General features: G+C 40.9%; 1 protein-coding gene across 1 annotated transcript in view; it reads right to left on the bottom strand.

Annotated features, from left to right (window-relative positions):
- NR5A2 (nuclear receptor subfamily 5 group A member 2) overlaps positions 1-4,989 on the bottom strand; it is a 129,373-nt gene extending 124,384 nt beyond the window's left edge. Inside the window, 1 exon segment of the mRNA XM_007456130.1 lies at positions 4,679-4,989. Within this exon segment, the coding sequence (XP_007456192.1) occupies positions 4,679-4,742 (64 nt within the window). The 5' untranslated portion in view covers positions 4,743-4,989.
- Positions 4,990-16,314: the final 11,325 nt, after the last annotated feature.

Raw genomic sequence — 16,314 nt, 5'->3', positions numbered from 1 at the left:
ATGCCCTCCCCCCGGGAGACCTTTGCTCGTTTCTTAGGAATAAAAAGTCCTCTCTAAACTCACTCATTTTGAGTGATTTCCCTGCCGTCCTCACATCACTGACTCTATAACAAGTGGATGCTGTGAATTTCCTCTCAATTTCCTTTTCATCCACTCAGGAGCCTCGCGAGTTGCTACCGTAAGCCACAGAACTGCAAGCTCAACGTCAAACTCCAGAGATCCTTTCAGGAAATTCCAGAGTCAGAGACCAGAAGTGCCTCCCTGCCCCCACCCCCCGGCCCCGCATCTCTGCTCAGCTCTCAGGGCTCCAGATGGCTCCACCCCACCCATACGCCACGCCCCAGCCCACCCTTCCAAATCCTTCGGGGTTTCCACTGCGGATTTCATGAAGAGGGAGATAAAGAGCGATTGACAAATGTCTTACTTAAGCCCAAAATGCTTTTCGGAAGAAAGTCTAAGTAGACAAACATTGTTTGTAATCATAATTTCTTTATATCAACAAGAGCAAAAAGATACTACCTTGAGGAAAAAGCATGGATTTCAGAGTCACATCCATGATTTCCATTTACAGCCCACTCTCTGACAAACTGAGTGACCTTGGGTAAATCACTTGACCTTTCTGAGTCCATTTTTTTTTTCTTCATCAGTAAAGTAAGGCTAACAAAGAAAACTTTTTTTAAACAAAATAAACTTTATACACAGGTGATCGTGCCAGAAGAGCAGCCCACCGCACTGTTATTAATATCAGTTTTTTAATCTTTTTCTCTTTCTCCCTAATTTCCCCCAAACCATCCTCTGTAAGGAAAACAACTAGGAAGGGAATCGCTTGCCATTCTAAGGACCATTAAAAATGGATCCTTCCAGTGGGAGGTTCTTGCCAACGCCACCATCTTGCCGTGTTTGACACAGTCCTCAGGACTCAATCACATTACCCGCAGACATTCAGCTTATTTGAGGTTTAAAAGTAAAATATATCTTTTCTTACTTGTCAGTCACACAAAAACACACAGGCAGCCTTTATTGATCGGTCTGGTCAATTTCAGTCCACATGTTTCCCCAGGCTCAATCTCTCACACACCCGTCATATTTCAGCTCTTCCCGAGGCCCTTCCCAGACACAATGGCCCCCAAACTCCTGAAGTTCCTTGAAGCCAAGCGGGTTTCTCAGAGAATTTCTTCCAGCAAAGGTGAAGAACTGAAGACATACCCTCAAATAAGTAGCTTTATCCTGAGGTAGGTTCTGGACTTGGGGAGTAAGACATCTGACTCTTGCCCTGCATAGGGCATCCCTGGAGGTGTTTGGGGAGGTTGGAAAACTGGCGGGACACTGTCCCAGAGCCCCTCCCTCTCTAGCTCAGCTCAAGTCCAAGGCTGAATCCAAGATAACCCTAGACATTGTGTCTGTGTGGAGGGGTCAAGTAAAGAAAAAAAGCATTCCCAAGCCTCTGTTCTGGCTTCATCCATACACCTCTCTTGGTTTATTAAAAGAGGCATTAAAGACATTCTTTAAGTCCCATCACAATTGAGGATCCAGGCCAGCAAAGAGAATCTGAGATGCATTGTTTCGGAAGTGGGCAGGAGCTGGGAAGGAGACAAGGCTCCGAGGCTCAGCTTCCTGGAGGGAACTGGCTGCCTAAGCCCAGCAGCAAGAATCAGACCATGGGCTTGGGTAACTGGTGTTCTAAACAGCACTGCAAATAAAGCTGGCTAGAGGATATGGTGACATAACAGGCTTTCTCACTTTCCACTGTGTGACGTTGACTTCCAGAGATCTTAAGGGCACAGAGCTTGCTGGAGGTTATCACTGGAATCAAATCAGACTCCGAGAGTGCTAAGGGGACCAGATAGCAACGTTTATATCACAGTCTCAAGACAGCATTTGCACTGTGTATTACGTACCCCTAACCACACAGACAGAACCTCCTGTGGTCAGGATGCAACATCATATGGACTGTATAATATTCTTAAAAATTGCACTTAATTCGAAGAATTACATAAATTTAATACAAATCAAACATAACGTTGAGCACATTGCAAGAGGGTCAATAAATACTCGTTACATGACATGTTTCCTACCGCACAGGTTTGGCTCTTTTGCTGACATAGACAGGTACTTTATTCTCTCTCTCTAAGTAGTACTGCGTATCATTCAGTAAAATCACCCCATTTGTGAGAAAGAAAAAAGCCTAAGCCAGAAACCAAGAATCTGGACAGCATCCCAGAGCTAGTTAACTTTAGGAGACCGATCAGGTTGTAGCTCAAGTCTGCTGCTCTTACACCGCACAGATTATCTTGCAGGTAGGCAGAAGGAACAACGGCATCTTATTTTCACTTTTCTGTATGAGAACGGACGTCTATATGCAATTTTCATGGAACCGCCAGTGTGCGTAAAAGAAAAATGTCATGCCATGTCTCTAGGACCCATAGAGACAGCTTTTTAGATAAACAGAGGCACATTTCCCAGAAAAACACAAATGACCTGATGTAGAATTCAAACCCTGACTGAGCTGTGCATACACTGGGCTTAGTTTTGGGAACCTCTCCCCACTCCATCCCAACGTGCAACTTGCCATCAAAGCCACCGGGACCTCAGACCCTCTGAGCTGCACCCGTGGGTTCTCCTCACTGGGCCTGCCCGGGTTGGTCAGACCCCCATCCAAGAGGCAACTGGCCTTCAAGGACCCACTGGAGGACCTGATGGCTCCACTGTCCCTCCGGGTGACGGTCTAGCCAAGAACCCCGGGAATGGCCCCCAGCACCCCCGGGAGGCTACGCTGTGGAACAGACCGACCCTCAGTGCCAGCAGCCGCCTCCGTGTAACCAAGACGTTCCAACTAGGGACACCTCACAACCAACCGTGGGGCTGCAATACCCGGGGACGGGGGAGAGAGTGTGCCTGGGCCGGGAGGGGGCGGTGGCTGAGAATGAGATCCGGAAAGAGGGGTTTTTTTAACCGGAAAATTCACTGTTATTTTGTCACCCCAGGATCTGGCGCCCGGAAGTGCCCGCACAGGTTTCGGGTGTCGGGGGCGGGCTCGCGGAGGCCCTGGGCTTCTCCTTCGGGGCCTTCTTGAGGCTCAGCCTCTAGCGATCCCTGCGGGGCTAGACGGACGCCCAGCCGGCTGCCTGCGCTCCGGACCCGGCGGACCCCAGACTTGCAGGTGGTCCCGCTTCACGCCCGGGACGGACCCGCCGCGTAGGGTGAAAAATGCGCTTCATCCGCGGTAGCCGAGGCAACGCGAAAGCGGCTTCTCCACCATCTCCCCCGCATTCCTTCACCCCGGGTCTGCGCCGCGCCGTGGGGGTCCTCGTGTGTGGTCTCGGGAATGCCCTCGCCCTGAATTCGCATCCGCGGGCGGGTGAGTCTCCGAGCGCGCCCTCGACGCGCGCCCCCGCATCCCCGGCCCGAGCGCGCCCTCGACGCGCGCCCCCGCATCCCCGGCCCGAGCGCGCCCTCGCCTCGCGCCGCCCACGCCAGCAGCGCGGTGGCCCAGCGCGGCCGCTGCCTGTAGGGACCCTTCGCCCATACGCCCAGGCGGCTGCGCCCCGGGCAAAGATTTGAAATCGCTCTGTGTTCTCTTCCAGCTCCTTCTGTGCCCGTATTTTCTTTTTATCAGCAGAGCAATTGATTCTCTGTTGCACTCTGCCTGCCTTCCCGGTGTTTTCTTTTTCGTAAGTACAGAACATTTTTTTTGGTAACCATTTCCTCAACTGATATACTTTAGGGTGTAGTTGGCCCATAAAAAAAGCAATCACTGCGTTCGGTAGAGTCAGCTGGTTATCAAGGGAGAGAGAGGAAAAGCCGGAGCCTTGATTTTCCTTGTTGCTCCAGCGGCGCTGGAACTCAGCGCCGATGACAGGCCTCTGCGAATTACAGGGAAATTCCGGTTCGAAAGTCTAAGAAAGGGCTACAGGAAAGGGCTTAGGTCCTTCAAAAACTAGTGGGAAGGAAGAAAGGCAAGATTTCCAACAGACTAATAATTACAGACCACTGGGAATTACTTTCCTTTAGTCCTTTACTTTCAGGATTAATTAAAGGTATTCTTGCTGTAACGTTAACGTTTGTGACTCGCCATTATTTTTTAAAAATGAAAATAAACTTTGTTTACTTATTCTGTTTATGAAAAGAAGACATGCTCATTATTTTGAAAAACAGTCACCCTTAACTTCTGATCCTTAACTAATGATGGTATTTTGTTTTTGTTTTTGGCTCAAATACAAAAGTTTTCTATGATATCTGCAATGAATGAGACATACTGTGATGTGGTTTGAAACTCCACAGATACGCGAAAGCACTTGCTGAAGTTTGATCAATGGTGACTCCATATGGCTAACTTGTTTCAAGTTGTTCAAATTTTAGTTTATTATTTCTCATTTTAAGTGGTCAGAAAATATTAGGGATGAAGGTGAGATATTGTACATTTTGTTTTCTGGCTGTTTTAGGCTAATAGGATGACATGCAAAAACAAGATATAATGAATATTTGAAATATTCGTTTGCCTTTTTTGAACTTCAAGAAAGATATAAGTGTGATATATATGTGGACTTATGTGCTTTTAATAAACACAATTGGAAAAGCAGTGACTTATAATAGTAAATACATCAATGAGATTAAATTACATGTATTAGTGTAGTAGCAGGATGATAAATAGATGATAAAAAGAGCAACTCCTACTTACCAATAGGTGTAAGTCCGTGCTTTAGAGATTCTTGTAAATCCCCAGTATCCGAATTAGAAGACATTGTTAATGAAATTATAGGCAGTCCTTTGGCTTAAAGCAGAAATCATTGAGCATAAGAAAAAGTGCAGCTTGTCAAATTTTGTAGCCTTGGGGAGGACACATCAGACTACAGTAACCCTTAGTGAAAGTTAAGAAAAAGCAAAAAACAAAAAAAATCCAAGAATCCAGAAAGTTACAAGCAAGTATTTCCCTGGACTCTGTACTTTTTCCAGCATTAGTGACCTGCTGTAAACAATGTATCCAGTTTCATGATGGTTTCTAATCAGAGGAATGGAAACTTTCGATAGGCTTGGACTAATCACATGACTCTATGCAGGTTGATAAGAGGACCCTGTTATAAAGTGACAGCAAAAGAGATAAGAACTCTCAGCAGATAATGGCAAACAAATGATTAACTCAGAAATGGAGAGGTGCAGTGCAGCTCAGAGAGTGGAAAGTTGTAAAACTGAGGGGTCAGAAGATCATACTTAGTGGATAAAACTCCAAACCAGCTTAAATCCACTAACTAAACTTAGGCTTGTGACATACCCCCTTGATGTCATCACCTCTTTGCATAGAGGAGGACAGACGTGGCTCTTCTGACCTCTGTAAATATATTTTAGATGATAACGTTGGCAGACATTCATTCTTTAAGTGATGACTAGGGATATGATTGACACTTTGAAGCACTACAGGTAGCATTACCGAGCTTGTGCTCATTTATTTATTCATGTTTTGTCAACCAGCTTTTTTTTTTATCATGCCTGTTCATTAGCTGAGGAGTTAACCTTAGCTTGTTTGTACATTAGTCAGTTGATTAAAAGGGCAGCCTATCTCTTTACCCCAATAAAGTAAAACTTATACTTTGAGGTTAATGCTGGCAAAATGATGAATGTGTAATATGTTTTCCATAATTTAAAAATTATCATTCTTTCCTTGAATCCATGGAAAAAAATCTGGATGACTCCTGCCCGTGAAAGAACTATTACTCAAATGACCAAGGGTAGTTTTAGGCTCTTGTGAAATATCCCTGTTGTTCTTTAAAGTAATAAAGTCTGGATTCTTAGAGCAATGTATGTCTTTTCCTATGTTGTGGAACAACAGTTAGTTATTTTCTTGTATGTTTTGATTTTGCTAATGGAGCAAACTTTTTTTATTTTTTATTGGCCTGAGATCCTATTTGGAAAACCCAGAATGTTTATGTGTAGCATTTTTTCCCATCAAAATTTTAATTTTTTTTGGATTAGGTTTGACTGTGTATAATAGAAAAAGCAGAATGCCAGTGGTTTAAATAAGACATTTATTTATCTCTTGTAAAAGAAATTCAGAGGTAGTGATGGTACGGTGGCCCTACAAGGTTGTCCAGGACCTGGTTCTTTCCGTTTTACTCTTCTCTGTCTCTTGTCCTCATGTTCCAAAATGATGGCTAGAGGTCAGCCATCACTACCAGGAAGCAGTACAGAGGGAGGGAGAAAACACATATTCCTTTTCCAGGACATTTCCTGAAAGTGCCATGTAAACACTTTGCTTACAGCTCACTAGGCAGAAATTTGACACATACCCACACTTAGCTGCAAGGGAGGCTGGGGAGTGAAGTATATAGCTGAGCAAGTAAATGTATATTTCAAACTAACAAGGATTGGGTAATTATAATCATCCATGTCATTTCTTTGTTGTTAGTTCTTTAAACAGTCAAACAATAATGTGGCATAATACCAGAAATGTACATATGTACATATTAAAGGACCTATGACCCTGAAAAGCAGCTATTAAAAATTATAAGGCTCTTGGGCTTCCCTGGTGGCGCAGTGGTTGAGAGTCCGCCTGCCAATGCAGGGGACAAGGGTTCGTGCCCCGGTCCGGGAAGATCCCACATGCCGCGGAGCGGCTGGGCCCGTGAGCCATGGCTGCTGAGCCTGTGCTCCGCAACGGGAAAGGCCACAACAATGAGAGGCCCACGTAACGCAAAAAAAAAAAAAAAAAAAAAAAAAAATTATAAGGCTCTAAAAGCTTTTTGCTTATGTGAATTATATCTATTAGTATTTATTTTATTCGACTTTAAAATTGAGAAAGTAAAAAAATTATTATTTTTAAAATTTTTATTGGAGTATAGTTGATTTACAATGTTGTGTTAGTTACAGGTGTACAGCAAAATGAATCAGTTATATATATATATATATATCCATTCTAAAAAAGTATTATTTATAAATATATTAATTTGTAGTTATTAAAGTATATTACTATAAATAACACATTGAAAATTGAAAATAGCTGTTTTCCAAAACAAAGTAATCCATAAAAAGTGACATTTTCAGAAGTCTTTTTAATGTCTAGCTTAATAGAAGGCTGGATTCTCACATCTCCTTCTGCATTCAGTCTTTAGTGATATATTGTTTTGGCTGAAGTATATAAAAAACATGGGACTTCCCTGGTGGCGCAGTGGTTAAGAATCCACCTGCCAATGCAGGGGACACGGGTTTGAGCCCTGGTCTGGGAAGATCCCACATGCCGTGGAGCAACTAGGCCCGTGAGCCACAACTACTGAGCCTGCGCGTCTGGAGCCTGTGCTCCGCAACAAGAGAGGCCGCGATGAAGAGTGGCCTCCGCTTGCCACAACTAGAGAGAGCCCGCGCACAGAAACGAAGACCCAACACAGCCATAAATTAATTAATTAATTAATTAATTAATAAACTCCTACCCCCAACATCTTGTAAAAAAAAAGATGTGGTATATATATACAATGAAATAGTCCTTAGCCATAAAAAAGAATGAAATAACGCCATTTGCAGCAACATGGATGGACCTAGAGATGATCATACTAAGTGAAGTAAGTCAAAGGCAAATACTATATGATATCATTTATATGTGGAATCTAAAACATGATGCAAACAAACTTATCTATGACAGAAACAGACTCACAGACATAGAGAACAGACTTGAACACATTATAACCTAATTAGATCAGTTGTTTAAATCAAAATGTTTATAAGGCTAAAGTCCAAGTTTTAAAGTTTTATAAATGGAAAAATTATTTGCAAGATCAGATGGACACCTAGTATTGCTAGCTAACACTCACAGACTTGGGCCTTAATTAGGAAGGGATCAGTACAATACATTGTTGTGCAGTTGATAAAAACAAAGTGACCTTGTCTGAAAATTTTGCTTGGATAGGGATACTGGGTAAGTTGGAATATAAATTTGTGACACTAGCTAATTTTCATGTTAAAATTGAAATTTTATTTTATTCTTTTAGGTTTCTGGAAGAGAATCTTTCCCAATCAGTGACTAAAGCCCATCAATATTTTGTATCAATATTTTCAAGCCTTTATGTGCTTTTAAACAATATTAACATTGATGCTTCCTTTTTTAATTTAATTTTTATTTTATATTATAGTCGATTTACAATGTCGTGTTAGTTTCAGGTGTACAGCAAAGTGATTCAGCTATACATATACATACATCCATTCTTTTTCATGTTCTTTCCCCATATAAGTTATTACAAGAATATTGAGTAGAGTTCCCTGTGCTATACAGTAGGTTCTTGTTGATTATTTATTTTATATATAGTAGTGTGGATGCTTTTTTTAAACTAAGTAAATGGGGTGCGTATGTATGTGTACAGATCATTTATAACTGAATATATGGACGTTGGTTGTAACATAATTTCACACGTCATATACTGTAATAGATTAAGCAGTCATTGTCTGAAGAGTCACATTATAGAATTCATTATCCCCCCTTTTCTTCTTTGTTGTTTACTCTCATTACTCTTATGTTTTCATTTCTCCTCTTGCTTCATGTTATTTTGGTTGAAATGTTGGAATACTGCATCGGAAAGATAAAAGTGCTATATGGGAAGACCAGTTAGCAGAGAAATGAGAATAAAGGAAGACCTCTCACCTCCTCCCTCTCTGCCGCGTTTTAGCTGTGTTGCTGGCTCCCAGCCTTGCTGGATGTACACTCTCCTCTGTATCCGGTTTGGGTGGCATGGGGCCTGGGTGACTCCTGGAAATAAGGGTGAAAATTGGCAGTGGCCATGACTGTGGTCCAGAGATGGCATTTGATAAACATGCTGTTTTTTTCTCTGAGCTTTAAGCTCCTGTGTACACTCTACTTTGCATGAATACATTAGGTATTATTTACTTAGATTACTTTTTTTTCTTTTAAATATATCATGGATTTCAAAATATGGTTTTTATGGAAACCAATGATTTCTTCTCTAATTTTCAGATAGAAACCCAGAAGGAGCATATATTTTTGCAGGCATATTTTACACCTGTAACTGCTTTGGAAGGTGTAGGTCTTCTTTCACACATGCTTGAGCGTTGGACACACATTTGTTAAGGCTTTACATATTATTCAACCCATCAAACAGTCTTGCCCATCAAATCCTCCCAACACGCTGGCTGTACACCTAATTGTCTTTACCTGAAAAACCATGCAGTTGTGGTTGGTGAATGCAGCCTATCTGAGCAGGAGAGCACATTATGAGATCATGGTCGCCATGAAGGTAGTAGTTAAGCATCTGGGATTTGGGGTCAGAAAATTCACAGTTGCCATACTCACTTTGTCCCCTACTCAGGGGCAAAGCAATGCTTGACCTCTTTGAGCATTAAAGTCTTCAAGTAAAAGTGACAAAAATTTTGGAATCCGATAGTGTTTGTTGTGAGAAGTAAATGAGATCATATATAGAAAAGTGCCCAATACGTATTTTGATGTCATTAAAAACCAGTATGGACCGTGTGACTTGGGTTCTTGGGGGAGAGACTCATCTTCCATAATGGAATTTTGGAAAACATATGCAAGTTTCTTCTTTTGTATTTTGTTTTTGACACCAGTTCTTAGTTTAGTCACATACTACTTGACACCCTATAGAAGACCTCCCATGATTTATAATTTAATAGTATTAGGTAGTGCTTTGCTTTCTCTTCCTTTTTGTGTATGGCTAATAAAACATGGAACAATAAAAAAGATTGGATTTCATGCTTCTGATTAGACAGAATTATTTACAAAATATACAAAAAATGTTAAAGGATGATAGCATTACTGGGTTCCTAATAACTCCCACCAGAACCTTTAAAACATACTATTTGCTATTTGTCACTCTTATTCACGTTCCTGTATAACTTACTGGCATGTGGAGGAAACGTTGCATTAATGAGTTACTTTGGTCTTTTGAAGCTTATCTAGGAGGCTAATTGAATAGAAATAGATACTCAGTACTTTGTGAGAAATGAACATATTTTTGTGAAAGAAAGGCTGGAATAACATTCACATGTGATACGAATAACAGGTGCTCGGAACTCAGCCCCACAGACGGTTAATGAACAATTTAGATTCCAACCGGGCTGGGGGAAAAGCACAAAAGAAATTACAACCTCAATTTTTAGTAATTATTTTTCCCAATCAAGGCAGTCTAACCACTTCCTTTTGGTGAATGTGGGCATTTAATCACCTTCATTATCCCACCGAACTCAGGTACCACCACAGAGCACACTTATGGTGACTCACACGTACAAGGATACATGTTTATAATGATAAAACATTATTTGCTAACTGATTTCAGAAAGGATTTGTAAATGATTGACAGATAACTAATGACTCCTAGGCATCTTTGCCAAAACCCAGAAGGCGTTCGGTAATGTCATCTGAACCTGTACTGCATGAGGATCAGTTCAGTTAGTTAATGAATTACAGTCACTGTAAACTTCCTGACGCTCTTCCAAGGCGTTATGACATATCTGTTAGGAACGGATATTCTTGTAAAGTCGGATTTCTGGTCAGCACCGTGCATAAGCATATACCAGAAAGACCCTGTGGGTATGTTTATACTTGGATTTATTAAGAACAAGCACCCGAAATGACTCATCATTCAAATGGACTGATTGCAGCAGTTATTGGGGAGTTTACAGAGGACTTATAAGAAGAGCCAGTTAGTTTTTGCCAAACCATGGCTTACTGGGGCATTTTGGCTGATACCCTTTACTCACAATGCCATTTGTCACTGTTTTCATTGAAGACCTGGGCTAGCATTGGCACCGAATAAATAAATAATCAGCTTCTTTAACAACCCCCAAGCCCCAAATTATATGAGATGATGGGGTGGCAGATCTGGAAAAATAATGACTATGTAAAGATTTCTTTTCATTCTTTTTAATAACTGTGAGAAATGTGGCACCTGGCAGGAAAGATAAGTTACTTTTACACAGTACTATTATGGCCAGGTAAATATTACTCACTTTTTATAGCACTAATAATTAAACAGAGCCTTAGTCAATCTTTCAGCAATTGAAATATTTAAGACTTTATTCTTCTGTAGGCTTGTGTTGAGTTCCCCACGTTTATCACAATCTGTGATTTGACTTATGGTTCATATCTTTATTTAGAGTAAATGAAATAAACTCAGTGCCATTTTGTTTCCGTTTAAGGCCTTTTAAAACATTTAGGCAAATAACTAAATTATCTAAACTGTTTTTAAAAGAGGGATCTGTAGAGCATCCAAAGTGATTTCCCCAGGAGTTACATAGTAATTATTTTCTAAAAAATATGGAGCCACAAAATACATCTCAGACGTGCTTAATTCATGCAACTGAAGGTTATGTATTACCTGGCATTATCTCGTAGACCACATGAATTAAACACTTTTTCAAGTAATAAGTGTTCCTCTAGAATGGAATATTTTATATGGTTAAATCTTATATGGGGACATATATCTCGATCTTGATTGAGTTTCAGTTATTCTAATAGACATTGTTTTATTGTTGTTTTTGCCCTCTCAATCCTTTGTGGAAAAAAATGTTTAATAAAAAATGATAAAGTAGAATTTGAAAATATCTGTTCCTTAAACAGTTTCTCAACACAGCAATCTGTGATTAGTCAAAGCATCAATCATCAATCTACTGACTGTAATAAAATAATGGCATAAATGCACATTACATTTTGGGAAAGGAAAGATAAAACCAAAAAAGAAAGGACTAATTGAAAAAAAACTGAAGATACTTAGAAAGGTCATCTTATACTATAGGAAACTGAGAAAAAGAAAAATGAGTTTCAAAGAGGTAGGCATACTTTCTACCTGTTATTTTTATTTCCATGAAAATAGCAAGTTATACCCTCAAGCATAATTTATTTAGATACTAATGTATTTTAGATTTTTCAAGTTCTTTTGCATGTCCCAGAAAGCCGCAAACCATCCAATTTTTCTATTTTACGCTAACAATTAAGAGAAAAAAGAGTTGATATTACAGGTAAATAAAAAAATTGAAATTGTTGTGAGATTTCAATTATCTATTCTCTTTCATTAACTTCTATTACCACCCAAATTTAAACGTGCTATTTTTAAATTTAGTGCCATTTTGGCCTTTATGATGATCTTAAAGCTTTATTCATATTAATTATATAATATTACTATTAGAATGTATATGATATTTAGAACATTTGTTACTAGATATGTGATTTTTGACTACTTTTTCGACCTCTTTTTACCTCTGTAGCCTCATGTATCATTTCTCCATTTACTGAGCACATACTATATGCCAGGTACTCTGTGAAGTGCCTCACATATGCTCTATCATTTAATCCTAAAACTAATTATTATGAATTAAATGATATATATGCCTGACACACAGCAGTTATTCAATAAATATCAGCTGACAATATTAGTATTGATGGCTGGGGAGATTTACGCTAGGGAAATGCAAAGACCTTTAAACATAGAATTGGTAATGCATGATGTCCTCAAATGATGTAAATATATACACATATCAACAAATCATAAGTGCAGATCCAATTCATCATGTCCCAAATGGAACTCATTATCTTTCATTTCAAATGCCATTTTTTTTTTTTTTTGGATGAATGACACCACCAAATTGCTAAATCAGAAATTTGGGTACCATTCTAAAAATCTCCCTCTGATTTACTTGCTGTGTCTATCCAGTTGCCCAGCTTAGTCCATTCTGTTTCAATAACATCCCTCAATGGCATCCCGTCCTCTGGTTCTGTCATTGCCTTGGCTTCCGACATCCACACTGGACAGCTCACGGGCTTTGAGCCAGAGGGACTCGAGGTCTGGTCTGGGCACATCTTTGATTAACATGGTGACCCTTGGTGAATTCTGTGTTCCCTTTAACTCTGTTTTCTCAGTGTGGGTGCAGCATGAACCACGACTCCTGAGATGGTGGGAAGGTTAGATGAGAACTCGTGGGGCAGGTGTAGCCTGATGACTGATACATACAGGCCCCTCATTATTTCTCCCTTTGATCCTTTCTGTCACCTCCCGAGGGTTCCTTGTCTTGTTCTGGCTTCCTCTAGGCCTTTTCACACACTCCTGCTTAACGAATTTAAAAAAATTGAATAATGATTCTGCTGCTTAAAATTCTTCAATGGTTTGCCATACTCTTTTTTTTTTTTTATAAATGTATTTATTTTATTTTATTTGTTTTTGGCTGTGTTGGGTCTTCGTTGCTGCACGTGGGCTTTCTCTAGTTGCGGCCAGGGGGGGCTACTCATCGTTGAGGTGCACGGGCTTCTCATTGTGGTGGCTTCTCTTGTTGCAGAGCACGAGCTGTAGGTGTGTGGGCTTCAGTAGTCGTGGCTTGAGAACTTTAGAGCACAGGCTCAATAGTGATGGCACACAGGCTTAGTTGCTCCGCGGCATGTGGGATCTTCCCGGACCAGGGCTCGAACCCGTGTCCCCTGCACTGGCAGGCAGATTCTTAAGCACTGCGCCACCAAGGAAGCCCTGCCATACTCTTTAGTTCATACTGTTTAAGTTTATTACCCAAGACCCTTTAGGACCTGACCTTTTTTTTTTAACTTCTCTGATCTATTTTCTCCCCCACCTTCTCATTCATTCTGTACTCTACCTATAAAGAACTACTTGTCAAGCCTCAAAACGTCATAGTGTTTCATGCCTCTCTCTGTTTACTCATCTCTTCGTTTGTTCATTTATCCATCCATCTGCTTCATCAGCTAAAATGTACAAGAGGCTATAACGGTGCTGGGGATAAAGAGTCAGCCTCACGAGGTTCGATTTGGTGGAAGAGAGGGAAGAGGAGGGTTAATTATCGGAGCTTAGGGTGCTGGGGGTGCGCAGGTGTCCCTAATCCATCTTGGGCGAGATGAACGGCAAGCATCCTGGAGGAAGTGGGGCTGGAGCATCCTTGAGGACAAAGCAGAGTGAGCCGAGTGACAAGGGGGCTCCTGAGAGGAAGCAATTCACACCATGGAAGCGTGAGGAGATGTGGAGTGCTCGGGGGCCCTAACCCCATTCCACAGGAGCAAAGCCTGACCTGTGCTTACGATGTGTCCTTGGAGCGTGGAAACATGCAAACAGAGAGAACGGCCAACAATTGGCGATGGCTGAATAAATGATACTATCTCCACTTCACTGGCTACAATACAGCCACCGGAAAAAAAAAAAGCTAAGCAGAGCCTTCACTGGATGACTTGGAGGGATTCCTGTGAAGGATTTATGGCTGCATGGGCAAAGCAAGGTAATTGTATGAGTGGGAGAACCAAGCAAAAGAGAAGAGAAGGTGATAGAGGCGTGTGATCACATTTATGCGTTTAGGTAAAAATCTGTATACGTGTAGATATGTATACGAATAAAATAAAGAGATTAAAGCAACTTAGAAAATGCAGTCAAGTATAAAGGGAAGATATACAAATCACCTGTAATCCTGACATCCTGAGATCTTAAAGCTCTGAAATATTTTCTTCTAATCTTTTCCTATGTATTTAAGGATTTAAATACACACAAATTTGGTATCATATTGTATATATTGTTTTATGTTCTGCCCCTTAAAAAAATTATTTATAACAACCGTTGCTTAATAGACATTACCACGTTTATTTCCTTTTATTTATTTATTTTTTCCAGCATGTGGGATCTTAGTTCCCCAACCAGGGATTGAACACGTGCTCCCTGCATTGAGAGCGTGGAGTCTTAACCACTGAACCACCAGGGAAGTCCCTATATTCTGCCCTTTTAAACATCTATGTTATATGATCAATATTTTTCCATCCCATTATATTTTTTCTAAATCATGATTTTTAATTTCTGGTTGCTGTTCCTTTAGATCGCTCTTTTGTAATTTATCGTTCTCTTGTTGTTGGACATTCAGTGTTCATTCATTAATTTTCCTGATTTAAGTAACCTTGGCCTTGTCACTTATTAGCTGTGTGACCATGGATGGCTTACTTAATCTTTTTGTACCTCAGTAAAGTGGAAATAGTAATAGTATAGGGTTGTTGTAAAGAGTAAAATGGGGATTTCCCTGGTGGCGCAGTGGTTAAGACTCTGCGTTTCCAATGCAGGGGCCCGGGTTTGATCCCTGGTCAGGGAACTAGATCCTGCATGCATGCTGCAACTAAGAGTCCGCATGCCACAACTAAGAGTCCACATGCAACAACTAAGGAGCCTACCTGCCGCAACTGAGAAGCCTGGCACAACCAAATAGATATTTTAAAAAAAGAGTAAAATGACTTAAAATGTATTTCCTTGTAAGTGAGGCTGGCACAAAGAAAGTACTCAATAAACACTCTTTGTTTTTTCATTTGTTTGTTTTTGTTTTCTTTTCTTTTTTAAAAACTCTCTCTTTGGAAGGTGTCGGAAGCAGCATATGAAAATTTCTTCTCTTCTAGACTGAAGATGACAGTGCCTCCCTCAGACCACTGTGTGAATATTAAACAAAATGTTCCAAGTGGTTAATGTGATACCTGACACCCCACAGACCCATAGTCCACTTTCCCTGGGTGTTTTCAAGTCTCCATAAAATGTTATTCCTCTGTTCTCAGATGGTGCCCAGCGTATATTCTATTATATATTGTATGCTATGTTATTATCTATATTATATCTTATATACAGGACTTATGTCTCTATACTGTGATGGCTTATTTTCTCTTTTGTTTGTGAAGAGGTGAGTCCTTTGTTTGTCTGTCCCCACCTCCCGACACAAGGATTATATGCTGTGGGCACTCAGTGAATGTCTGGGGAAGGAAGAGTATCGAGAAAGAAGATCTAAGATGAAGGTTATTTGAGAGAACAGGAAAGAAAAAGGCAAAAGAAAAATGATCATGGGGGACTTCCCTGGTGGTGCAGTGGTTAAGAATCTGCCCGCCAATGCAGGAGACATGGGTTCGAGCCCTGGTCCAGGAAGATCCCACATGCCGCGGAGCAACTAAGCTCACGTGCCACAGCTACTGAGCCTGTGCTCTAGAGCCCGCGAGCCACAACTACTGAGCCTGCATGACACAACTACGGAGCCCATGCGGCTAGAGCCCATGCTCTGCAACAAGAGAAGCCACTGCAATGAGAAGCCCACGCACCTCAACGAAGAGTAGCCCCCGCTTGCTGCAACTAGAGAAAGCCCGCACACAGCAACAAAGACCCAATGCAGCCCCCCCCAAAATAATAACTAAATAAATAAATTTTAAAAAATGATCATGGAAAGTGGGATTAAATGTTAGGAAAATGGAGAAGGTGCAAAAAGGGAAGATAGTGTGAAGATATGGTGAGGGTCTTGGTAGTGTGAACTGGGGCTGATCACTTGGGGAAAGAATCAGAGTGAGGAAACTGGCTAGCAGGGTGC

The sequence above is a fragment of the Lipotes vexillifer genome, unplaced genomic scaffold, assembly GCF_000442215.2.
Source record: "Lipotes vexillifer unplaced genomic scaffold, Lipotes_vexillifer_v1.1 scaffold1201, whole genome shotgun sequence".
NCBI lineage: Eukaryota > Metazoa > Chordata > Mammalia > Artiodactyla > Lipotidae > Lipotes > Lipotes vexillifer.
Note: the sequence above shows the minus strand (reverse complement) of the source record. Positions and strands in the feature narration are given on the sequence as shown.